Raw genomic sequence first — 27,292 nt, forward strand, 5'->3', positions numbered from 1 at the left:
AATATCCCTCATTTTATTCTTCCTCCTTTTCTATTATTTTGTAATGAACGTTTAAGTAAATACAGATACTAATTAAGCTTTAAAAGCTGTAATTTTATAAATATGTCCGTTGCTTTCAGGAGTTTTATGCATGAAAGTATAATAAAATTACAGAGAAATTTTCTTTCCTTTTTTTGACATGTCCTTAAAATATATTGGGCTCTACAACTCATTTTTAACACTTAAAAATCAGAAGTGTTTCCAAACTAAACACTAAGCAAAATAAGAATTAGACTTGTTCTGAATGCATCTTTACCTTGTGGAAGATGTGTTAAGTGTGGGGATGCCTGAGTCAGGTGGAGTGGATGCAGGGGTGGGAAAGATGGCAGCTGCCCAGGGCTCCCAGGCATGGCCCAGGCCATGTCCTCGTGGGAGGTGTTGGGCTCCACACGTGTGCTTCGTGGGGCAGTCAGTCACTGTGGGGTGTTTAAAGGCAGCAGTTACAACATTAGTTTGCCTTGAATAGTGTTTTCTGAATAGCTTCTGCTTTGTCATTTTTTATTGTATTTTATTTTTTTACTGCCACAGGCTGGCCTATTAGCAGAGAATGGGTGGCCAACCTCTCATTTTTCCATAATTCAGTGTGTTACAGAAAGTATGGGGCAGGTTTTAATGTAATCCCACTCTGATTAATTGGCTCACACTGTCTGGAGAAGGGAATGGCACCCCACTCCAGTACTCTTGCCTGGAAAATCCCATGGACGGAGGAGCCTGGTAGGCTGCAGTCCATGGGGTCGCAAAGACTCAGACATGACGGAGCAACTTCACTTTCACTTTTCACTTTCATGCATTGGAGAAGAAAATGGCAACCCACTCCAGTGTTCTTGCCTGAAGAATCCCAGGGACGGGGGAGCCTGTGGGTTGCCGTCTATGGGGTCGCACAGAGTCAGACACAACTGAAGCAACTTAGCAGCAGCAGTAACAGCATACAAACAGAAAGCACACGCTTGTCCAATTTACTATCACTGTCTTAGCCAGATCGTATTTTTGTTTTGTTTTTTGTTAGCAATTTTTTTGACATGTATTTGATATACAATGTTGTGTTAGTTTTAGTTGTACAGCAAAGTAATTCATATATATATATATATGTTCTTTTTCAGATTTTTTTCCCTTATAGGTTATTACACCATACTATACTCAAAAATGTTGAGTATAGTTCCCTGTGCTATACAGTAGTTCATTGTCAGTTACCTATTTTATACATAGAAATGTGTATACGTTAATCCCAAACTCCTAATTTGTCCCTCCCTCACTGCCACCCCCTAAATAATGCATTGAAATCACTCTGCCAACACGTTCACAGTCCAGTGAGTGGATAAGATGGTGGCTGAATAACCGTCTGCCTTTCTCCTTTTGGAATCTGCAGCTTGTTCATAGTCTACAGTAGGCCTTGTGCCGATTGACAGACAGTGCAACAAATGCAATAACAAAAGAACATTTAAAAAATTTTTAATGCTCACTATCTTTAAAACACAAAATATCACTTTTATTATTTTAATCGGTCACTCATTGGTATGTGAGATTCCCCTTATTAAAAAATGAATATTGAAAAGTAAATCTATTTGTATGAGAAATACCAATGCTGTTCAAAAAGTTGTCCATTCCCTGTGATATCATGTACCCCTCAAAATTTGCTAGAAGGACTAAATCCTGTTGGCATTCTGCCCCATATGTCTAGATCACGGGGATTCCTATCCATTTGATGGGCCTCGAGGGACTCTAGCCCATGCATTTGCACCTGGAGAAGGCCTGGGAGGAGATACACATTTCGACAATGCTGAGAAGTGGACTATGGGAACGAATGGTATATATGCACAATTCACCATAACCTGGAAAATATTGTACCTTCTTCTGGGCCTCCATCATGAAACCTTGAGGTTCAACGTCCCAAGCCACCCTTTAACTAGGGGGGCTGGCTAGGAAAAACAAGTAAGCCAAAAATCCAAAAGGGAACACCATAAGGGAAAAGATCCACCCTCAATTGTGCTGTAGATTTGTCTGCTCTCTGGTTCACAGGGTATAATTTCGAGAAACAGCAATCCCCTACTCAACACACAGCAGTATTTTTCTTCAACTATGTAGTATTTTTTGTTTACTTGTACTTGGAAATAGGCTACGTTCAAAAATGACCTGAGAAGAATTAGTACTTTACTGAGAAGTGCAATGGGGATGGGTTAAAATTTCTAGAATATCATGCATGTCATCTGGAATTCTCCAGTATGAAACATGGGTGGATAAAAGAGAGCAGACAGGGAGCCAGTAAAGCATGCATGGACTAAATCTAGGTATTGCTGCCACTGTTAGTGCTGAAGCCCTTCTTTACGGAGCACCACTGACCACAAACAAAATAAATGGATTTACATTTCCATCGTCCCCTACCCGAAGCCGCTCCTCGCCAAGGGGGGAAGAACTAGGCTAAAGTCAGCAAAGCTAAGTGCCAGAACACCCTACCAACATTTTAATAACCCAGTTCTGAAAAGAAAATGAATAAACTATGATTTGGCATAAAATCTCCTGTGAAGACAGGAAATAGTGAAAAGAAAACTCTGTGTTGATGCTGTCTTTTCCTCTCTCATATCGTCTAGGTTTCAATTTATTCACCGTTGCTGCTCATGAGTTTGGCCATGCACTGGGCCTGGCCCATTCCACAGACCCGTCAGCACTGATGTACCCAACTTATAAGTATCAGAATCCCTATGGGTTCCATCTCCCCAAGGACGACGTGAAGGGGATCCAGGCACTGTATGGTACAATAACTACACTGTTTTGAGTACAGACCCTGAAAATGACAGGCATTTGGTCTCGTGGCAAAGTGTACTCTGCCAGCCATTAACCTACATAGGTGAAGATTAAGCTAGAAACCACAGCCCCAACTATCCCCTCTTAGGAAAAACTTATTTACCACATATAAGTATTGCTTTCTTTTGTAAGATGAATATTTAAATTTTACATCTTTCTTCCAGAGCATATTGGTCCCTCGATGGCTATAGCAAATACAATCATTTGTGTGTATTTTGAGTGTTGATCAGGGGTTAGATATTGGAAAAGGATGGATTTTTTTATAGTTCATATATATATATATATAGTGTTTATCCGTTTGCAAATAAGTGATCTTATCTCGGGGCTTTCCTGGTGGCTCAGACAGTAAAGAGTCTGCCTGCAATGCGGGAAATCCAGGTTTGATCCCTGGATCAGGAAGATCCTCTCGAGAAGGGAATGGACCTTATCTTCCTAAAAATAGTAATGTTGATGGTAATAACTGTACCATTTAGTCATATAGCCGATCTGCAGTTTACAAATCATGTTCATATGAGTCATCACATATCATCCTCATCACTAGCCTGAGGGATATAAAATGTTTTCTGCATTTTATAGTTGAGAAAGCTGAGGCTCAAAGACTATATCCCAAAATATCCAAAATTATCTGAAATGTTAGCATTTTTTTAAAGGTGATAAAGAATTATGAGGAACTCTATATCCCATTTTCCTGAACAGAAAGTCAAGTCCATTCATCCGTGAGAAGAAATCTTGAAACATCACTAGACCTTGACATTTTGTTTGTTTGATGGGTAAAAAAGCTGGAGAATCTAAGAAGCTGCCTTTCCCATAAGCCTCAGAACCTGCTCATTCAGTGTTTACTTGCAGGCACTCCTGCTCTTCGCTCAGCCTAGAGAAGAGCCTGTAGAACCCAGCTCCTCCTGCCTTCCCGCATCTGGCCAGTTCATCTGTTGTTTAGACGTAGGTACACACAGCTGCAGGCAGATCTCACTTGAAGCACATAAAAGACAAATTTCATCCCAAGAATTGTTCAGCCAGCTATTTCCCTTCAGAGTGGGATCTATGCCAGTTCTGCTTCTCTCTTGAGTGACAGAGAAAAAAAAAACAACCTGCGAATCTCTCCATATGACAAGCTAGGGCTCCAGTGTAAAACCCTTCCTGCGGCCATCAGGGAATGCGTGCTCAGTCACTAAGTCATGTCCGACTCTTTGTGACCCCATGGACAGCGGCTTCTGTCCACGGAATTCTCCAGATAAGAATACCAGAGTGGGTAGTCATGCCGTTCTCCTGTGGTCCGCAAGAGGAACCCACTCCAGATCTGTGCCTACCCTTTATGGGTCTTTGTGCCCTGAAACGTCACCACCATTCTGACAGCCACTGTTCCTCAGCCAGGAGAGGAAGTTTATATTTTGACAAGGCTGATTTTCCGCAAGTGAACGAAATACAGAAACATGGTTTTATAATGCCAAGAGGCACAAGGCTCACCTACTGCTGACCACCCTGAGCTTCAGCAGAATGCTTGGAGGATTAGTAAGTGTTCAAAAAATGGCAATGTATTTCTGATCCGACCAGTTTCCACTTTCTGATCTTTTCCCAAAGCCTCACCCCAACCTCTGATCTTCATTCTATTGCTGACCCTTCTCCACCCGGGTCTTACCCACCTCACTCCCTGGCCTCACTCCTTCCCTGATCCCCAGCTATGGTAACAAGACTCGATTCAGCACAGGGACCTGCCAGGAGCAGTGGCTTAGGCAGCGCCAGATCAGTCCTCTGTAGTTGGCAGACAGTCCTAAGGAACAGAACGGGAGATGAAAACTCAATAGCATTTCCCCCAAGGGCTGGGTCCTGTGTTCCAACAGGATCTATTAGAAGATGCCTTTAAATGGTAACATCTCCATGGTACTTCAGGGCCCCAAGAATTTGCTCAGCCTCTCCTGGACACCTAAGAAAAAGCTTATGCACAGGGCAGGACACCCAGAAGCAGCTGTTCAAAAATAAGAAAACACACAAGAAAGATATAATCTTATTGAAAGCAAAAATACTTAATAACCAAAAAAAAAAAAAAACCAGAGGAATTTTTCAAAATAGACTGCTAATTTCAAACACCCATAGCTATCAAAGAAACTTGCATAATAATAAAATAATAGCTGCCATTTTTGGGAACTTTTATTATGTGTCAAGCACTCCGCTAAAAGTGCTTTTCAGGCATTATTTAATTCTCACAGAAACCTTCTGAGGTAGGTACCTTTATTGCCTTTCCCCATTTTACTATGAGGAAATGGAGGCTTAGAGAGATTGAATTATTTATCTGAATCACACAAGTCTTTCCTCATAGTTCAGTTGGTAAAGAATCTGCCTGCAATGCAGGTGACCTCGCTTCGACTCCTGGGTCAGGAAGATCCCCTGGAGAAGGAAATGGCAACCCACTCCAGTATTCTTGCCTGGAGAATCCCATGGACCGAGGAGCCTAGCAGGCTACAGTCCATGGGGTTTCCATGGTCAGACATGACTTAGCGACTGAACCACCAGCATAAGAGTCAGCAACTAATGAAGCCAGGATTCAAACCCAGGTCCTCATGTCATCAACAACCACGCTGTTTGTGACCTTGTAATATGCACTGGAAGTGGGTCCCTGGAGCAGAAGTGTATAGACTTCATTCCTGGTACCATTTTGACCAAGTCACTTTGAATCCTAGGACCTCGGAGAGCATTCCCAGGGAAGCCCACTGCGCCCCATGGCCCCCCTCATAATCCGTCCATCCCCGACCTCTGTGACTCCAACTTATCCTTCGATGCCGTGACGATGCTGGGGAAGGAGCTCCTGCTCTTCAGGGACCGGTAAGCCTGACGCGTGCCCCCAGCTCCCACCAGGCCTCAGCTGCATGCCCAGGCACACGTTGTCGGAGAAGACCTTGTCACTGCCTTGGGTGACGATTGTGCAGAAGTGCTGTCCTGTGTGACAGTCAGATGGGAGGCAGGAGTCTTTGGGGAGACACAGAGTCGCCGAAACTACTGTTTGTGGGGTACCTACGATGCTCTTGCCACTGGGCTGTTTTCTATATAAGTCCAGTATTTCTTCTAATCTTGTTCACCGTGAAGCAGAGTTAGAATCCCAAATTTACAGATGAAGACAGAAGCTCAAAAGAACACAAAACTTTACAAGGTAACACAGTTGTATTAAGTGACTGAGTTATGACATCAGCCCAGATTTCTCTGATTTCTACTTTATTCACCTCTGTATCCCTCCTGAGAGTCCATAGTATATTCTCAATAAATATTTGTTAAAGAGGGTTGGGTAGATGGAAGGATGGATAGATAGGTTATTGCATGGATGGATGGAGTCACAGATGGATAATCAGGAGCATAGATAGATGGGTGGAGAGCACTAAACTTAGTATTCTTCCTAAAGCCCTGTTTCTCAAGGCCTCTTGACTTTTCAACTGTCAGTTGTCAGAAAGCTCAGAAAGAGAGGGAATATTGGTGACTTCTTGTTGTACCACAGCTATAGCTACTAAAAGAATACCCTGACGTTTGAGTTTCTATTATTGTTGTTTTAGGAATGCTTCTTTTGGGCTTATTAATAGAAGTTTCAGTAGATCTGTGAGTTATAAAAAACAATGAGATTGCATTGTACTTGACTTTTATGGCACAGGAGACTGAGTAATTTATGATACTGGAGATGCTGGATTTTTAGTGAAGATACTATAGGAATAGCTGCAGATATAGCTATGATGAGTGGTGGTTGGTGGTTGATCTTTATTTTTTAGTAATTTTGTTGTTATGGAGATTACTCATGGAAATTAAGTAGATGTAAGTTTAACATTAGTGTAATAAGGGAAAAGGAGAAAATTAAAACTTTATGTTTTGAAATTAATGTGGAAGTTTTTATTTGAAGATAAGAAGTAGGCTTTGGTAATACATTTTTCTAGCCAAATTAAGTGTGATAATAATGATGCTGATTTTTGGCTTGCTGAAAGGTGGATGAATGGTGACAGGCAGTGAGTGATAACTGGAAAAATCTGAAGAGGTTGGAAAATTCATGCAGGTGCTTCCTTGGGGACTCAGTCGGTAAAGAAACCTACAATGCTGTAGATCTGGGTTTGATCCCTGGGTAGGGAAGATCCCCTGGAGAAGGGAGTGGCAACTCACTCCAATATTCTTGCCCAGACAATCCCATGGACAAAGAAGCCTGATGGGCTACTGTCTAGGGGGGTCTCAAAGAGTCATATACGACTGAATGACTAACACACAAAGGGGAATTAAATTTTAGGTTCTGTGTTATAAAGTTAAATTCAAGTACTAGAATAAAACCTGAGAGAGTTACAGCGAAGCTGCTCATTTTAGGTGGTAAGGCAGTTATATGTCAACAGTTGTTGGAGTAATCTTGTTGGAAGTAAAAATTCTAGTGAAAATGCTTCTGATTAAAAGACATTTAATAGAATCAGTTAGGAGAGGATTATTTTCATTTATTAAAATTAGAGTCAGAAAACGAGATTCTTCTAGACGCATGAAGAAAAATAATTTGAATACTTTGGGCAGCTGCTAAGAAAGTGGCCGTGAGTCTTATTCATCGGGTGCAGGCATTAGTATACAATGTGTTAGCAATTTCGATAATTCAATCTTTGGAGAAAAATCCTTTAAGGGAAGGCCTATCTATGAGCTGCAGGCTTCCGATAGTAAGTGAGGTTGAAATAAAGAGTAAAGCTTTAAATAAGCTGCCCATTTGAAAGGTGTCTTGTTTATAGTTATGAAGAGTAGACCCAGAGCGTACAAATAATATGGGTTTTTAAAATGCAGGTGTGCAGACATGAAGGAATGAAGTGTGGTTGACTAGTACCAATAGTAACAATTCCTGGGCCTAAATGCCTTGAAGTGGAGAAGAGAGCAATCTGCTGCATGAGAATAGTTGGTGTGGGTAGTAACACCTGGACAGATGTCAGTGTTTTGGATAGTTTTATTATTTTCTGTCACTGATAAAAACAAAGTAATAAAAGCTCCAACCATTGTGCTTGAGTGAGGCTGAGGGAAGTGGTGCGGAAGGCCGAGCTGGAGGGATTCACCAGCCACAGCTGGGAGCCCCGTGAGAAGGAGACAGTGACTGAGGCTAAGCATGAAGACTTGTCGGAAAGCTCATGAATTAAAGTTGTGTTGTTCCTATTTCCCTCCCACTGTGCTGTCTCTTGGAACATGGCTACCAGTTACTCTGTAATTACTTCTCTCCTTGGACAAAAAGAAACCTCCCAACTCTCACCTCCACTCCTCCCTTTACTGGGGACAGAATTCAACCACATCAGAATAGGCAGAGGTAGCTCAGGAATAAGCATGTGTGACATTACTTATTCTTTTTCTTCACTGGAAAAGTGTGTAGGGTGCTAACCCCGTCACAGTACCTGGGCCTGTAAAGACAGATCAACAGTCCCCTGGCCTTTGTACACCTCAAGGTTAGATGAGAGAAAGAAACATCCAAACAGCACTGCCATCTCACTGTGCCATGGATGTATTTAGACAGAGAAAAGGCTCTGGTGTCTCTTTCTATAAAAGCACACTAATTCCATCAGCCCCACCCTCATGACCTTATCAAGCCCTAATCACCTCCCACTGGTCCCATCACACTGGGGGTTACGATGAATGATGGGAAAACACAGATATTCAGCCCATAACACAGAATAATCATATTGTTAAACATGTTATTGAATATCCTTCCAGACTTTTTCTCTGGGTAGAGATTTATCATAAATATGGGAGGGAAACAGGGATATCCACAAAAGTAAGACTTTGTAATGCGCTGGATGTGCTGATTTGCAAACTTTTTCACTCAGTTATCTCTCATTTTTTCCATGTCAATGAACTTTAATTTTCATCTTTATTTAATATATGTGTATATTATCCCAGTGTATAGATCTATCCTTACTTATTTAACCAGTCCCAAACTAATGAACATCTGTATTGTTTCCAATTTTTAAAAATTAGACCCAGCTGAACTAAATCTTTAGCAATGGATGGGTGTCTACTTTTCAAAGCAAGTGAGAGGAAAACCCAGAAATCTAGGCTTTAGCCTCAGGCTAAGTTGATTTGAATTCTGGTTATGCTTCCTACTGATCAGGTGACACTGGGCAAGTCATGTGCCAAACTTGTGAGCATTCAATAAAAGGCAGTTCCTATATTTAGGAGGGGGAGTCAAAAATATGTACAATGGATTAAGGCTTGGAAACAACCAGAGGTATTTTTAATTGCTACCTGTTTTGATTGATTCTTTTTTCTTAAGACTTGCTGATTATTTACTTTGTTTTTATTGTTTATTATTGAAAAGGAAAGAAACCAAAGTGGAATCAGTAGGCACTGACCCAGGAGTGATAGGCAAGGTGCAGAGCAGGAGAGCCCCAGACACAATGCAAGGTGACGTCTGCTCCATCTGACCCTGTGCTGTCCTGATGAGGGGTGTAGGACTTGTGCCCCAATGCAGCAAGTAACTTCTTCTTTTGGTATTATTAGTGGTTGTGATCAAGGCAAGAGACAGTGAAGTCAAAGACAGCCCTTTCACACAATTATATTTTCTTTAAAAACTAAAGGAAACGCTTTTTAAACTTCTATTTATCGAACTATGAGCATTCAACAATTGCTAACAACTAATTGGACAACTAATTTCATCCTTTGATGAAATACCAAATGTAAATGAAATGTAAATACTGAGAGTGATAAGAGAATAGAAAGAGAAGCATAGATATAAGGGACATTTAGAAAGGGGAAAGCAGGGAAGAAATTAGGGGAACCATCGCCTTCTCATCTTCTTCCACTCAGGATCTGAGGAGCTATTGTGGTAAGGGCAGATAATTCCAAAGAACTAGGAAGAGCTAGAAAGAGGACGGGGAGCCAGTAGTGGTACCCTTTTAGCACTGGAGCGGCCACTAACCCGCCATGGGACCTTGAACCTCTCTTCCTCCTTTGCAAAAGCAGATGTTGCCTGATATTTGTTGTGACTTCAATGTGTTCAGTACTTGGTGCTAAGCATTTTGTTATCAACCCCTTACAGCAGCCCTGTAAGGTATGAATTCTTATTACTGCCTTTTTATTAGACATAAAAAAGATGAACAACTTGATCACGCTCACAAGGCTGGTCATGTTTGAAGCTGGGGCCCACGCCCTCAGTCCTGTGCCGGAGGCTGGGCTCCTAACTGCCCTGCCCTGCTGCCTTGTGGGTGCCATGCAGAGCTGGACTCGCATCGCCCTGATCCCCTACCTCCCATCACCAGAAGTCCCCAAGGGCTTGCTAAGCCTGGACAAAGAACAAAGGATTCTTTCAGCCACAGCCAGCCTGGCAACCTGGGGGCTATATGAAAGCATTCCCAGCCTGTTCTCTCCCACCCGCCAGCCTGGAATTCCCCATCACTAACAATAATCTGTTGATGAGACATTTCAGGCTGTGCATGTAATAACCGCAGTTTGTTTCCAAAGCATGATTGCAGTGCCTTTTAAAGTCACTGTGAGACTGCTGCACATTCTCCACATGTATAAATGGATATGGGTCCATTCAAATGTTCTGTTTGAAGAGAAACGTCAGCTACACACACACACACACACACACACACACACACACACACACACACACACATATTTAATTCACATAGATTTACTCTTTATAATAAATAACAAAATATTAAGGTTATCTCAGATTTCCTTGAAATGACTGAAACAGCAGTCATACCCAAATGATATTTGCATGCCTTCTATTATTCTGGATTTTACATGATACAGTTTTAATGATAAGATCAAGAATATGTCTATCAGCTTCAGATCTCAGAAGAATAATAGCATTTCACATGTAGAATAGGCATAAAGGTTGACTGTGTCCAAATCCTTCATTTTGGAGACAAGAAAGACAGGCCCAGAACTCTCAGCCCAGAAGACCTGCTCTGCAACCCAGGCCTGCTGAAACCCAGTGCAGAGTCTATCACTCACATAGAAAGCCTCATAGCTGTGAGGCAATGTAACCCTATGAACTGTGAAGAGAATGTTGAATCTTGACTTGAATGAATGAATGCCTTCTGACTGGAATGCATCTGTGTGAGTAAGAAAAGCTGCTATGTCCCTGGGCCCTGGGCCTGCAGATTGGGTGAAGAGCCACAAGGAGGAGGAGGTTCTTGAGTATCCAGGTCCCCAGAAATGTCTGCTAGGCTTCTCCACATGCTGTTTTGTTCTCAAAATAGGGTTCTTTATTTTAAAACATCTGTAAATCCCTGACTGATTGACTAATTGTTACATTCTGAAAGATGTTATGTATTGCATATAGTAATGGAAAGAAAAATATATTTCAGGGTCATGCAGGTAGGGATTGAAGAGAAGGACAAATGTAAGAGGCATCTTGAAAAAGTCACCAGCAGGACCTTGACACTGATTTGATGAGAACAATGGAAAAGGAGAGTTGAAGGTAGCAGCATCACTCACTTAGATAAGAAAATCAAAAAGATTTAGATGCATCAAGAAAAATTCAATTTTAGATAAACTCTTATAATATTATTCATTATAAAGTCCGACATTTCATGATCCTTTACAATGTGCTATGTTATCCTAAGCATTTTATAGACATCTGCTCCTTTAATCCACGTTCTTTTTCCCAGCTAGAGTTTTAACCTAGGTCTACTTGACATCAGAGACAGAATTGTTATAAAGGAACCCCAGAGAAATCAGGGAAAAGAGGATTGTCTTTAAAAAAAAAAAAAAAAAGATCAGTAGTGTACAGTGCTGCTGAGGTCACCAGGTCGGAAACTGAAGAACAGGACTGACTGTCTGGATGATGGACTATAGTTTTAGCAGCACAGTTCGGGCTTCCCTGGTGGCTCAGTGGTAAAGAACCCGGCTGCTAATGCAGGAGATGTGGGTTCAATCCCTGAATGGGAAGGATCCCTTGCAGAAAGAAATGGCAACCCATTCCATTATTTTGGCCTGAGGAAATCCCATGGACAAAGGAACGTGGAAGGCTATAGTCCATGGGGTTGAAAAGAGTCAGACACAACTTAGCAACTAAACCACAAGGAATGAACCCAGATCCTGAGGAATGAAAAGGCAAAGGGTAATGGTGGGCTTCCTAGTTGTAAAGAACGCCCCTTCCCAGTGCAAGAGGCAAAAGAGATGAGGGTTTGATCCCTGGGTCAGGAAGACTCCCTGGAAGTGGGCCTGGCAACCCACTCCAGTATTCTTGGCTGGAGAATCCCATGGTCAGGGGAGCCTGGAGGGCTACAGTTCCTCGGGTCGCGAAGAGTTGGACACGACTGAAGCAACTTAGCATACATGCACAAAGAGTGATGGTATAAATCATTCATTTTCAAATCATTCATTTGAAAATCTTGTTAATAACAAGGAGTTAAGACAATAACTGGAAGAGGCAGGAGAGTCAAATGAGGATTTTTCACTCTGAGAAATACCTGGGAACATTTGAAGGCATAAAAAGGAGCCGTTGAGGAGAAAGAAATGAAAAGCTGTATCAGAAGGAGAGACAATAAAATCAGTACCCTCTCCTATTATTAATAGATGAGTCCATTGGAACCTAGCATTTTCCAGAGTTTCATGGGCTTGAGGGAAGCGTGCACAACTAAAGAGGAAGTCTTCCTCCTTCAGTCTCCCTGAGAATATTTCTTTTCTGGCTATAAGATTGCATCACTGAAAGTCAACACACAGCATTGTATTTACTTAGATTGATTCCCTGTTATGTATTATGAATTCAAAGAGGCAGAAGGTGTACAAAGATTGCTGATTCACTGTCATTTCTTCTGAAATCCCTCCTTCTGACTAAGGATGAGGTTCTTTACATCTTCATAAGTTGTGGCTTAAAATACGGATCTCCATAGGCTCCACAGATGGAGATATGCACTTAATTTAAGGACACAACGAATAGTTTTCACTGTTTTAACCACTATCTACATGTAGGATTTTAATTTTATAAGCTCTGTTTTTCTTGGTTTCAGTGAGATGGATGATGCATGTCTGATTCTTGGCCTCTTAAACCTCCTGATATAAACAGCCCTGGTTAGCGAGCTTCCCACAAATGAATGCCTTCTTGACCAATGATGTGATTGTTTGTATTTCAAACTTTCCACTGACAAAATTTTATATTAATGAGAAAAATTTAGAATAAAATGTAGTTCTATTCATAAACTCTAAGTATTACATAATTAATAAATTTGTAGGGTGAAAACATGTCTTATTAAAGTATTTACAAATAATTGTAAGAGTAGTCCAGAGTTTATAAAACACTTTCATATGCATTGTCTCGATTGATCCTTTGAAATGTTAGCAGTTATTATTATTATTTTCATTTTTATTTGACAAGAAGAAATTTAGCCTCAGAAAAATTAAGTGACTCATACAAGGTCACACATCCAATAATAAAGTAAGGTCTCAAGCACCCATTGCTTCTTTCACTGCACCACAGTGCCCATTTTCAGGGAAGAGAAGCATCAATTCAACTCAGCATCAAAAGACTGACAGAAAAAAGACACCCCCTCCTCCTGAAAGTAGGGTACAGAGTGACAGAGAAGAGTCAAGGAAAGTCAGGGGTGAAGAGAGAGGAAAATGAAAGGACCCATCAACTCTTGCTGGATTACAGTCAGCAAAGAGGTGACTGTGTCTCCTAGAAAGGAAAGACCAAGAGGATCAGTCAAGCAGGTGGGGGACGAAGACAGAGGGGTCCAACAACAACAAAAAAAGGATAAAAAGCTTAACAGACTTGAACCAAGCCCCAGATGTGCCAGGACTTGCTGATCCCTAGAATACTTAGATGAATAATACACGACCCTGCCACAAGGAGCTCACAGGACTGGCAGCAAGCAACAGGAATGTTACCAGTGACTTCTGCTCAAACCTGATGACTTAGATGCTGTTCTTTAGTAAAGAGAATATGAAAACTGATGATTAGATAAGTTCTACACAACTGTGACATCTATCTATCTAGTCAACAAATATTTATTGAGCCCAACTATGTTCCAGATACAGCTTTGGTTCCTGGCTAAACAATGCAGTTAAATATCTATCAGCAAGTCTTTAGTATCAATAAACTCCATTGTTTTGCCCTCCTTACCTAAGATCAGATTACACATTATTAATATGATCTGTTTATTTCACTACCCTTTTCAAAATATCCTGCAATTGTTCTTTTCTTTAAATTGAAGTATAGTGGGTTTCCCTGGTGGCTCAGTAGAAAAGAATCTACCTGCAATGCAGGAGAAGCAGGAGACATGGGTTCTTTCCCTGAATTGAGAAGATATCCTGGACCAGGAAATGGCAACGCAGTATTCTTGCCAGGAAAATCACATAGACAGAGGAGCCTAGTGGGCTGTAGTCCATAGCGTTGCAAAGAGTCAGACACAACTGAACACAATTGGTTTACAGTTGTGTTAGTTTAAAGAATACAGCAGTGTGATTCAGGTATACATGCATATATTTTTTCAGATTCTTTTCTGTTATAGATTATTATAAAATATTGAGTAGAGTTCCCTGTGCTATACAGTAGGTCCTTGTTGGTTATCTATTTCATATATAGTAGTGTGTAGATGTTAATCAAAAACTCTTATTTTATCCTTCTCTCCCTTTCCCCTTGATAACCATAAATTTGTTTGCTATATCCATGAGTCTGATTCTTTTTGTACGTAAGTAACTTTTATCAGTCTTTTAAGATTCCACATATAACCTATATCATATGATATTTGTCTATCTATGGCTGGCTTACTTCACTTAGTATGATCATCTCTAGGTTCATCCATGTAGCTACAAATGGCATTATTTCATTTGTTTTATGGATGAGTAATGTTCCCTTATATACATATATATGTATGTATGTATATATATATATTCCATCTTTCATACCCATTCATCAGTTGATGGATACTTATGTTGCTTCCATGTCTTGGCTTTTGTAAACAGTGCCGCAGTGAATATCAAAGTGCATGTATTATTTCAAATTGGTTTTCCCCAGATATCCACCCAGGAGTGGAATTGCAGGATTATATATAGCTCTATTTTTAGTTTTTTAAGGAACCTTCTTATTGTTCTCCATAGGGACTGTACAAATATACATTCCCAGCAACAGTATAGGATGGTTCCCTTTTTCCCATACCCTCTCTATTGTTTAGACTTTTTGATGCTGACCATTCTGACTGGTATGGCATGATACTTCATTGTAATTTTGATTTACATTTCTCTAATATCATTAACAATGGTGAGCATTTTTTGTTTGCCTTTTGGCTATCTGTACATCTTCTTTGGAGAAATGTCTGTTTAGATCCTTTGCCCAGTTTTTGGTTGGATTGTTTGTCTTTGTAAATATTTTCTCCCATTCTGTAGGTTGTCTTTTTATTTTGTTTATGGTTTTCTTTGATGTGCAAAAGCTTCTATGTTTAATTAGATCCTGTTTGTTTACTTTTTTTTAATTTCTATGACTATAGGGGATGGATTCAAAAAGGTATTGCTGTAATTTATGTCAAAGAGTGCTCTAGCTATGTTTTCCTCTACAAATTTTATAGTATCTAGTCTTACAGTTAGGCCTTTAATCCATTTTTAGTTTATTTGTGTGTATGATATTAGAGAATATTCTAATTTCATTCTTTTACATGCTGCTGTCCAGTTTTCCCAGCACCACTTATTGAAGAAACTGTGTTTTCTCCATTGTATATTCTTGCCACCTTTGTCATAGATTAATTGACCATAGGTGCATGGGTTTATTTCTGGTCTTTTTGTGTGGTATCTTTTTCTGATTTTGGTATCAAGATGATGGTTGCCTCATAAAATGAATTTGGGAGTGTTCTTTCCTCTGAAATTTTTTGGAGGAGTTTCAGAAGGTAGATGTTATCTCTTCTCTAAATGTGCAGTAGAATTTGCCTGTGAAGTCATTTGGTGCTGGGCTTTTGTTTGTTGAGAGCTTTTAAATCACAGATTCAATTTCAGTATTTGTAATTCATCTATTCATTTTTTTTTTATTTCTTCCTGGTTTAGCTTTATGAGATTTCTAAGCATTATAAGATTTCTTTCTAAGAATTTGTCCATATCTGCTAGGTTGTCCATTTTATCAGCATATAATTGCTTGTAGTAGTCTTTTATAGTCTCTAATATTTCCACGGTATTGGTTGTAACTTCTCCTTTTTCATAGCTAATTTTATTAATTTGGGCCCTCTTCCTTTTTCTCATGATGAATCTGGATAAAGATTTATAAATTGTGTTTATTTTGTCAAAGAACCAGCCTTTAGTTTTATTGATCTTTTCTATGTTTTCTTTGTCTCCATTTCATTTATTCAATATTTCTGCTCTGATCTTTATGATTTCTTCCCTTCTACAAACTTTGGGTTTTGTTTGTTCTTCTTTCTCTAGCTGCTTTAGGTATAAGGTTAAGTTGTTTATTTGAGATTTTTCTTATTTCCTGAGCTAAGCTTGTGTCAATATAAACTTCTCTCTTAAAATTGCTTTGCTGCATCCCACAGGGTTTGGATCATTGTGTTTTCACTTTCTTTTGTCTCTAGGTATTTTGTTTTATTTCCTCTTTGATTTCTTCAGTGATCCATTGGTTGTTTAGTAGCATATTGTTTAGCCTTGATGTGTTTGTGTTTGTGTTTTTGTTTTTGTTTTTTTTTTTTTTTTTGCACAAATCTTGTAGTTGATTTCTAATCTCATAGTATTGTGAATGGAAAAAGTGCTTTATACCAGTGGTCCCCAACCTTTTTGGCCCCAGGGGCTGGTTTTGTGGAAGACAGTTTTTCCATGGACAGGGCAGGTGGGGGGGTGGGCATGGTTCAGGTGGTAATGTGAATGATGGAAAGCAATGGGGAATGGCAGATGAAGCTTCACTCACTTGTCTGCCACTCACTTCCTACTGTGTGGTCCACTTCCTAACAGGCCACAGACCAGTACTAGTCCTCAGCCTGGGGGTTGGGGACCCCTGCTTTATATGATTCAGTCTTTGTAAGTTTACTGACGCTTGCTTTGTGGCCTAGCATGTGATCTATTCTTGAGAATGCTCCATGTGCACTTAAAAAGAATGAATATTCCACTGCTTTCAGATGGAATGTTCTATAAATATCAATTAAGTTAATCTGGTTTAATTCATCACTTAAGCCTTGCATTTCCTTATTGGGTTCTGCCTGGATGATCTGTCCATTTATGTACGTAGGGTGTTGAAGTCCCCCGCTATTATTGTGTTACTGTCAATATCTCCTTGTAGGTCTCCTTGTATGTCTCCTTGTATGTCTCCTTGTATATCTCCTTGTATGTCTCCTTGTATATCTCCTTGTATGTCTGTTAACAGGTGCTCCCGTGTTGTTTTTGTTGTTCTTTAGTCACTAAGTCATGTCCAACTCTTTTGTGACCCCCTGGACTGTAGCCCACCAGGCTCCTCTCTCCACGGGATTTTCCAGGCAAGAACATTGGAACAGATTAACATTTCCCTCTCCAGGGGATCTTCCTGACCCAGGAATTGAACCTGCATCTCCTGCTTGGCAGGTGGATTCTTTGCTCTGAGCCCCCTGGGAAGTTTAGGTTGGGTGCATGTGTGCATGTCTCCTAAGCCGCTTCAGTCATGTCTGACTCTTTGCAACCCTATGTACTGTAACCCACCAGGCTCTTCTTTCCATGGGTTCTCCAGGGAAGAATACTGGAGTGGGTTGCCATGCCCTCCTCCAGGGTCTCTTCCCAACCCAGGGATCAAACCTCCATAAACCCAGGGTTTATGTCCAGTAGCCAGTAGTGGGATTGCTGGATCATATGGTAGTTCTATTTTTTTTAAGGAGCCTCCATACTGTTCTCCATAGTTGCTTTATCAATTTATATTCTGACCATCAGTGCAAGAGGGTTCCAACAGTCTTTATCCTGGTCTATTTTGCCTTAGGTTTCCTTGGTGACTCAGTGGTAAAGAATCTGCCTGCCAATGCAGGAGACATGCGTTTGATCCCTTGGTCAGGACTATCCCCTGGAGATAGTACTGAATGGCAACCCATTCCAGTATTCTTGCCTGGAAAATCCACTGGGCAGAGGAACCTGGAAGGTTAGCCCTTGAGGTTGCAAGAGTTGGACTTGACTTAGTGACTAAACAACAACAACATTTTATCTTATATGAGTACTACTACTCCAGCTTTCTTTTGATTTCCATTTGCATGGAATATCTTTTTCCATCCCCCTCAGTTCTTCTTTTCTAACAGTTTTATAGATTTTCTTTTTTTGCCTTATACTTTAAATCTATTTATAGGTGTATTAGGAGGTTAATTGTTATACCTTTTTTGGTCAATTTTAATTATTATTGTAATTTATAGCTCCAAGTTTGTAAATCCTCTGGATATGTGTCTTATCACTTTATTACCCACAAGATGTAATTTTTCTTCATTAATATGAGATTTTTCATGAGTACAGATCCTTTTGGAAGTTGTGATACTTTACATAAGTATCACATATAGGTAGTGTTTATTACCACCTCATGTATACATTCTAATATGTCATAACAGTGTTTAAGCCAAGGTTTCCTGACTTTAGCACTACTGATAATTTTAAGGCAGACAAGTCTATGCTGTGCTGGACTATCCTGTGCATTGTAAAAGGTAAACTAAAATGATATCCCTGGATTTCACTAGACTCCAGTAGCATTACCCACTCCTAATTGTGACAACCAAAATTGTCACCACTCATTAAAAAATGTCTTCCATGGCACAAAATTATTCTTGGTTTAGAATGACTACTTTACATCAATTTAATCCTCCTAATACCCGCAATATCCTAAGTCAAGTAAGGAATATAAGATTCTACCACTTGTGAACAGTTCCAAAAGTACATTTTTGGTTTGCCTAAATTCTTAACCATTGCACTTTACTGCCTCTCGCATTGAGTCATCTGGGACATCAATAACACGTAACTTCAAATGAAAGTTTGGGTTTAATTTGCCTAGAGTCACTGATTTTTAAATGAGAATTTTAAAACTCCCACATGATTTTTAAACGAGAAATGAAAGAAAATACAGCCCAGCTCTAGAGTGCCCAAAAAGAGAAAGCAGCTGAAAGTTAACCCGATCAGTGATGTAATTCAGAAAGAGTCTGATTATTAGACAGTGTGTCTGCTCCTCCTCCTTCCCGCTTTCCTCATCCTCATTATTTTAATTGCCTGAAAGGCAGACTTTGTACCTTAGAGAGAATCTAGCACAGTGACTTGAGCAGAGTCAGCATTTTGGAATTACGTATTGAATTGAATTAATTGGAAAATGCTTTTTGCATTCTTCATGGGTTCCCAGTGAATCCATTTTTTCGCCTCCTTATCAAAGATGAAATTATGAGCTTTTGACTTAATTTGTTTTTCTATATTTATTACCTGATTCTTCTGGATACCCAAACAAGTGCTCACTTTGTGATGGTGAAGAGAAGGAAGTGGGGGAAAGCAGTCCTTCTGGCCTCCAGAAAAGGCCAGATCTCATTGGGTAAGCGGTCAAGTTATAAACAGAGGAAAACCAGATGTCACAAGGCTGAGAAGGAGCAAGTAGAGAAATTGGGGGGTATGATGAAAATCAAGGCAGCTGGAGTTTAATTGACTCTGTCTGGCCTTAGCCACTTGCTGACATTAGAGCCTCCCAGCCTTTCTGGGTCTCAGTTTTCTATCTTTTAATTCATACAATGTAAATATATAATTTCTTTGAAAGATAAAGATTGGTACAAAATAGACTAATTCAGACAACCTGAGAATATACTGAGCTACACCTAATGGAATGGTGGTGGTGGTTTAGTTGCTAAGTCATGTCGAACTCATGAGACCTGATGGACTTTAGGCTGCTAGGTTCCTCTGTCCATAGGATTTCCCAGGCAAGAATACTGGAGTGGAGTGAGTTGCCATTTCCTTCTCCAGGGGATCTTCCTGATCCAGGGATTGAACCCATGTTTCCTGCATTGCAAGCAGATTCTTTACTGCTGAGCCACCAGGGGCTTCCCACACCTAACAGAAATTTTTGGCCTAATTCTTACATATAACTTTAATAATACTGTTAGCTATGTTATTTGCACTTTGCCTATTTTATGAGATTGTTGTTTCCTGGATTACCAAATGTGTGACTGAACCTCCAACAAAATAATAATAACTAGGCAACCTGGAGAAGTTGATCAAATACATAGTTCTGGATGCAATTGATAATTGTAATTACTCTAGATATGGAAGGATACAAACAAGAGGAAATTTTTCCTGGACTATAAGAAACTGGGTAAGACAGGTTGGTCCAGCCCTTTGGTTACTGTTGATAGTAACAGTACACTGAATGGCCTATCAGCAACATCTTCACCAGACCTAAGAATGAGTTCCTTGCTCCATGGGATGAAATAGTCATGAAATGCCTCCCAAAGTATGGTCAAATTTGTAACCATGAGAGGGCCCTGTCAACTACAAATTGCCATCTACAAGAATTAAACCTTGAGCTGGGGCAACTGCTGATTTTCAACATCCCCTGGAAAATGTTCAAGGTGGAGAGCAAAAATGAGGCACTCTGTGCTCAGGGAAAAGCTGGCAGAATTGGCTTTCAGATAGATGTTTTTAGGAGCTGATTTTATGAACCTAATTTTTGTACCTGTTCATATCTAGAAAAGCACTACAATCCTTCACGGTGACAACTGTTACTTGTGACTAGCAGAAAGGTTTCACCAGACTAGCAGAAACCTTCTGGAAAAATATGCACTTGATTATATATATTCCTTCTTCACCAAAACCAAATATATATACTGACCTCTCACCACCCTGCATCTTTGGAGCAATTTCTCAGAGCCATCTGAGGGGCCATCTCCCAGCCTACAGTCCTTATTTTGCCCCCAGTAAAACTTAACTAACACAACAAGCACAACAAAAATACCTACAGTCTAGATAAGGCCATGATATATAGGGCTTGGGGAGAGGATGTGTACCCTCGATAGGCTCCTGACACACTGAGTTATTATCTAGGTGCCCAAGTAATAATTTTTAAAATGGACAATATCCAGCCAAGTAGCACTTTACAGTTTATGATGCACTTTCAGATGCTTTATCTCAGTTGATCCTCTTAATGATCTCATGAAATAGGCCAGGTATTATTATTTGCATTTAAGAGATTATAAAACAAGCTTGGAGATAATGGTCAGCATTGGAGGTGCAAAGACAGTTTACAGTTTTCTAAAACACAATGTGCTTTCTCTTCTGAATCATGACGCTGCTTAGGAACATGAAAAAAATATTCCTATCTCTCAATAGAGCTGTCCTTTGGATTTCATTATCAGCTCACCCAGATAGCTTCAGCAGACCCCTATATGCAGCATCCCTCTTATGGGGTACATGCTATGCTCCAGAACATCATGAACTTAACTCTTAATTGCACAAGTTGCCCTGGATTATAATGTCTAATTGGGCTTCCCCGGTGGCTCAGATGGTAAAGAATCCGCCTGCAATGCAGAAGACCTGGGTTCGATCCCTGGGTTGGGAAGATCCCCTGGAGGAGGGCATGGCAACCCACTCCAGTATTCTTGCCTGGAGAATCCCGTGGACAAAGGACCCTGGTGGGCTACAATCTATGGGGTCTCAAAGAGTCAGACACGACTGAAGCGGCTAAGCGTGCAGTGTCTAACTACTCATCTGCCTCTACTGCTAGATCATAGCTTCTTGAGGGCAGAGCCCGAATCTTGTTCAGTGTTTCATCCCAAGGCCTAACTCAGTGCCTGCTGATAGGTGCTTATAAATATTTGTTAGATTAACTGAAACTCAACAGAATGTTTGAGGAGTGCCTAAATTTACCACATGGAAAGTTAAAAATCAAAACTTTCCCTTAAGTTCCCTGTCCACAAATACTTTTATGTATTGATTCTAGCTTCTATTGAGTCAGTAAACTATTCATATTTTATAAGAATGATTTTAAACTCCAAAATTCAAAATAGACCACATTTACATTGAAATTTTCAGACCAGTACCCTCATGTATACTCCCACAATTTTACATAAATAATATTTGGAAAATGGATGGTTAAGGTGCTAAATCTTAAGTTAATGTATAGGTACCAGATTTTTGTGAACTAGCCATTAGGTCCTAAGATATAAACACTTTCAATAGATAAGCAAATAGGCAACATAATTTGTAATTGTCAATGTTTTTGCTATTTTTACTGGAAGTAATTAGCATCTCCAAACCACAAAAATTTGGCTCATTTATATAATACTCATAAAGTACACCGGAATGGCTACCTTTATGAGATCTGATTCATGTTGATCTTTGGCAGAAACCAACAAAATTCTGTAAAGCAGTAATCCTTCAATTAAAAAATAAATTTTAAAATTTTTTAGAAAGCACAAACACACACACAATAAAAAAAATCAGAAGAGGAAAGGAATACTTGTAGCAAATGATACTTGGAATAGGAAGATGCACAGCTTAAGTGTATACGTGATTGATGTCAGTCCCTGCTATTTCCTTCCAAGCTTTGAACATCCTTAAGTAAATGAAGGAAAAAGAATTACAGAGATGCTAAAAGAATGAAAAGGAAAAAGAAGCAGATTACGAAAACCAATATATATCTATATATATATATATGTATTCTACTTAAAAACAAGACATGGACAAGAGGCATTTAGAAATGGCCTCTAAAGTGTGCCTTGCCGTATATTTCAGTTCAAGTTCAGCTGATGATCTAAGTCAACCCTGGTCCTATTCCTTTTCTGTTGCCAAATAGGATTTTCTGGCGTCGGCAGGTTCACTTGATGTCAGGGATCCGGCCCAGCACCATCACCAGCTCCTTCCCCCAGCTTATGTCCAATGTGGATGCAGCTTACGAAGTGGCTGACAGGGGCACAGCCTACTTCTTTAAAGGTACGCTGAAGGTCCCGCAACGAAAGAAGTGGCCGGGTACAGGGCACGGTGTGTCTGGAGCACCCAGAACTATCAGTGTCTGTTAGTGATCACAGAGCAGTTCCAGCCATTCCTGCTCCTCAGATTGGGGGTGAAACATCCCTCCACTGTGCTCTGACAGTGACAGCAGTGACGGTGACTGTCAAACTCTTCCCAGAGCCAAAGGTGCAGTCTCGTGAGGCTCGGTGATGAGCGAGTGTCCGGGAAGGTGGAAACCTGCTCCCTGCCCCGCCTCACCCCACCGCCCGCCACCCCCGACCTCTGCTCTGAGTGACACCCTATTCTCTACTGAGAGCCTCTCATTCACAGAAGTCAGCGTGGAAACCTCAGGAAAGCAATACAAGCGTCTGGGAGCAGAGAGACGCCTGGACTCTGTCTCCAGCCCTTTACTATTTGAGTGTCTTAGGGAAGTTATCTAATTGCTCTGCATCTTCATTTCTTCCTTGCAAAATAGTTATAGTAATGACAACCTTGAAGATGTGACTGTGGCTAGCCAATGGAAGTTGTCCAGCAAACGTTAACCATCAGTTTAGATTGTATTTTCTTGATGCCGAAGGCTGAGGATAGAAGATTAGTGCCAGTTTAAGCAAGAATCAGCATTTGTGGTTCACTTGCCCCTTCTGTCTCACACATATATAAGACTGAAACGAGATTATACAGATGAAAAGTATCTTGAAAAAAATGAATGTGTTGCATTTAAGACACAGTTGTATCAGTATTATTGCCTTCATAAGGATAAACTAGGGATTTCTGCCTCCAGGGCAAGTTTTAAGTCTTTTACTGAACTGAATAGAGACTTGTATCTTCTCCTGGGTTTTATCCATGGCAAATATCCCATAAACTAGCCCCATTTGTAATCCTGCATAGAAATCCTAATGAGTGAAGGGCATCACTAAACAGTACAGAGTTTTTGCAAGCTTTAATTTCTGGTTCCAGGACCTCACTACTGGATAACAAGAGGATTCCAAATGCAAGGTCCTCCTCGGACTATTTATGACTTTGGGTTCCCAAGATATGTGCAGCAAATAGATGCCGCGGTGTATCTCAAGGACGCACAGAAGACCCTTTTCTTTGTGGGAGATGAATACTACAGGTATGGCTTTTCTCTTTGTGATTGTCCAGCTGTATTCAATGAGAAGGAAAATCCTTTTGCTAAAAAGAATGCAAGGCAAATTTGCAAAAGGCCCATTGACTCTTCTCAGTCACTAGGGTGTCATTTGCTGATGGTTGACACTGTCTAAAACATACAGAACCATCCAAATAAGTGAAACATTCATTCCATAATCCCATTGTTTGGTGTCTGACACATGAAACATCCTAATCTTTCAAAGCACTCATTCACTGGATGTCCAGTGGCCTAAAAGAGTGGAGTTACCATTCCCAATACATAACTACCCACTGGGAATGCCTTGAAAGAAGAACTGATTCCCTCTTATGTGAGTATATCCTATTGATACATGAATATCATTGCATTCCAGAATGCTCTGTGATTTTGTACAAAATGAACGTGGTGACAACTGTGGGGCTCTTTGAAGGAAATTTTTGCTGAAAGGCAAAGGCCTTATTGCTATGTTCTTTAACCTACAGCATGAAAATTCTTCTTATCCAAAGATCATGTGTAATTTCCAGGCCTGTCTTACAAGAGGTTACTATGAGCAGATTCGATCACTGTGCACCGGGTCACACCTTGTCTCTCCTGCCTAATCTCACTACCTTAACTGACTCATGTCGAAGAACTGGGAACAACTTTGTCAAGCTCTGCCGCCACACCTTCTCTAGTCACAGTTCTCACTTTAGCATTACTTGTCTTTCTGAACGTTAAGAGAGAAGCAAAAACAGATTGTAAGTAGGTGACTATGCTAAACTCTTTCCTTCCAAGGAGTAAGTGTCTTTTAATTTCATGGCTGCAATCACCAACTGCAGTGATTTTGGAGGCCCCAAAATATAAAGTCTAATACATTTTTCACTGTTTCCCCATCTATTCCCATGAAGTGATGGGCCCAGATGCCATGATCTTCGTTTTCTGAACGTTGAGCTTTAAGCCAACTTTTTCACTCTCCTCTTTCACTTTCATCAAGAGGCTTTTGAGTTCCTCTTCACTTTCTGCCATAAGGTTGGTGTCATCTGCATATCTGAGGTTATTGAGATTTCTCCCAGCAATCTTGATTTCAGCTTGTGTTTCTTCCAGTCCAGCGTTTCTCATGATGTACTCTGCATAGAAGTTAAATAAGCAGGGTGACAGTATACAGCCTTGACGTACTCCTTTTCCTATTTGGAACCAATCTATTGTTCCATGTCCAGTTCTAACTGTTGCGTCCTGACCTGCATGTAGTTTTCTCAAGAGGCAGGTCAGGTGTTCTGGTATACCCATCTCTTTCAGATTTTCCACAGTTTATTGTGATCCACACAGTCAAAGGCTTTGGCATTGTCAATAAAGCAGAAATTGATGTCCTTCTGGAACTCTCTTGCTTTTTCAATGATCCAGTGGATGTTGGCGATTTGATCCCTGGTTCCTCTGCCTTTTCTAAAACCAGCTTGAACATCTGGAAGTTCACAGTTCACGTATTGCTGAAGTCTGGCTTGGAAAATTTTGAGCATTGCTTTATTAGCATGCAAGATGAGTGTAATTGTGAGGTAGTTTGAGCATTCTTTCGCATTGTCTTTCTTTGGGACTGGAATGAAAACTGACCTTTTCCAGTCCTGTGGCCACTGCTGAGTTTTCCAAATTTGTTGACATATTGAGTGCAGCACTTTCACAGCATCATCTTACAGGATTTGAAATAGCTCAGCTGGAATTCCATCACCTCCACTAGCTTTGTTTGTAGGGATGCTTTCTAAGGTCCACTTGACTTTACATTCCAACCTAGATAGCATATTAAAAAGCAGAGACATTACTTTGCCAACAAAGTTCCGTCTAGTCAAGGCTATGGTTTTTCTAGTGGTCATGTATGGATGTGAGAGTTGGACTGTGAAGAAAGCTGAGCACTGAAGAATTGATGCTTTTGAACTATGGTGTTGGAGAAGACTCTTGAGAGTTCCTTGGACTGCAAGGAGATCCAACCAGTCTATCCTAAAGGAGATCAGTCCTTGATGTTCATTGGAAGGACTGATGCTAAAGCTGAAACTCCAATACTTTGGCCACCTCATGTGAAGAGTTGACTCATTGGAAAAGACTCTGATGCTAGGAGGGATTGGGGGCAGGAGGAAAAGGCGACGACAGAGGATGAGATGGCTGGATGGCACCACTGACTCGATGGACGTGAGTTTGAGTAAACTCTGGGAGATGGTGATGGACAGGGAGGCCTGGTGTGCTGCAATTCATGGGGTCACAAAGAGTCGGACATGACTGGGTGACTGAACTGAGCTAAACTGAACTGATGTTAAACTCTTTAGGTCTATGTTAGGACCTTGTTGGCAGTGGGAAACAGCTCAGCTTTGGTCCATGGGTTTCATTTTATTTTATATTACCTATTTTCAATAACCATATATGTGGCATAAAATAAATTTATAAATAATCTGTCATCTTCCTCTACTTCTTCAGTTTAGAGCTGAAAATATAATCTAACAGAAGCACAGATATACTTCAAGAAAATTTATTTCATAAAAATGAATGTCAAATGTGGACCTTCCTGACTCTTCTGAGTCATTGAGAGCCTTGGAAGCTTTGCTCAAAGTGTCTTATATTGTCTTGAGTTGACATTTCCAGTCCAATGTTTAAGCCTCTAAGCCAGCTAATTTTCTTTCAGAACTTCCTTTATAAAATAGGAATGGTTATTCACTTATTAAGTCCCTAGTATCTGCTGGGCGTGTTCTCCAAAGTTTTTCTTCAGGATAAGGTGGCTGCCATCACCATGCTGACCTACAGGGAGATATACACTGAGAAACTCAACTCCCATTTTAGGTTTTCAGGAAATGGCAACCAGAGATGGAGTGTACAAGCTGACATGTGAGAGTGTGAGTTGTGATTACCCATTTAACTTGTCAAAGTCTGTTCACAGCCTGATTCTCCTTGGGGGGATTTATCCACTCTCATAATTTCTATTACCCATTCATTGCATAAAACTTTGGTTCTAGTCTTTGGACTAATCTACCACCCACTAGAATCCAAAGTCAAACACATACCTCCAACCAAGCAGAACTGAGGCTTAGCAGCTAACATGAGGAGCTTGGTGAAAGGTTTTTCAGTTCAGTTCAGTTGCTCAGTCGTGTCTGACTCTTTGCAACCCCATGCATCGCAGCACGCCAGGCCTCCCTGTCCATCACCAACTCCCAGAGTTCTCTCAAACTCATGTCCATCCACTTGGTGATGCCATCCAGCCATCTCATCCTCTGTCGTCCCCTTCTCTTCCTGTCCCCAATCCCTCCTAGCATCAGAGTCTTTTCTAATGAGTCAACTCTTCACATGAGGTGGCCAAAGTATTAGAGTTTCAGCTTTAGCATTAGTCCTTCCAAAGAAGGACTGGTCTCCTTTACAGTGGAGTGATTGGATCTCCTTGCAGTCCAAGGGACTCTCAAGAGTCTTCTCCAACACCACAGTTCAAAAGCATCAATTCTTCAGTGCTCAGTTTTCTTCACAGTCTAACTCTGACATCCATATATGATTACTGGAAAAACCATA

At 40.5% G+C, this 27,292-nt stretch overlaps 1 protein-coding gene across 1 annotated transcript in view; it reads left to right on the forward strand.

The window, feature by feature from the left end:
• MMP20 (matrix metallopeptidase 20) overlaps window positions 1–27,292 on the forward strand; it is a 65,999-nt gene that overhangs the window by 13,240 nt on the left and 25,467 nt on the right. The window contains exons 4-8 of the mRNA XM_004015973.6: window positions 1,718–1,843; window positions 2,625–2,786; window positions 5,514–5,655; window positions 22,499–22,635; window positions 23,611–23,767. Coding sequence (XP_004016022.2) covers window positions 1,718–1,843; window positions 2,625–2,786; window positions 5,514–5,655; window positions 22,499–22,635; window positions 23,611–23,767 — 724 coding nt within the window. The remainder of the gene's footprint in view (window positions 1–1,717; window positions 1,844–2,624; window positions 2,787–5,513; window positions 5,656–22,498; window positions 22,636–23,610; window positions 23,768–27,292) is intronic.

This window comes from Ovis aries, chromosome 15 (assembly GCF_016772045.2).
Source record: "Ovis aries strain OAR_USU_Benz2616 breed Rambouillet chromosome 15, ARS-UI_Ramb_v3.0, whole genome shotgun sequence".
Classification (NCBI taxonomy): domain Eukaryota; kingdom Metazoa; phylum Chordata; class Mammalia; order Artiodactyla; family Bovidae; genus Ovis; species Ovis aries.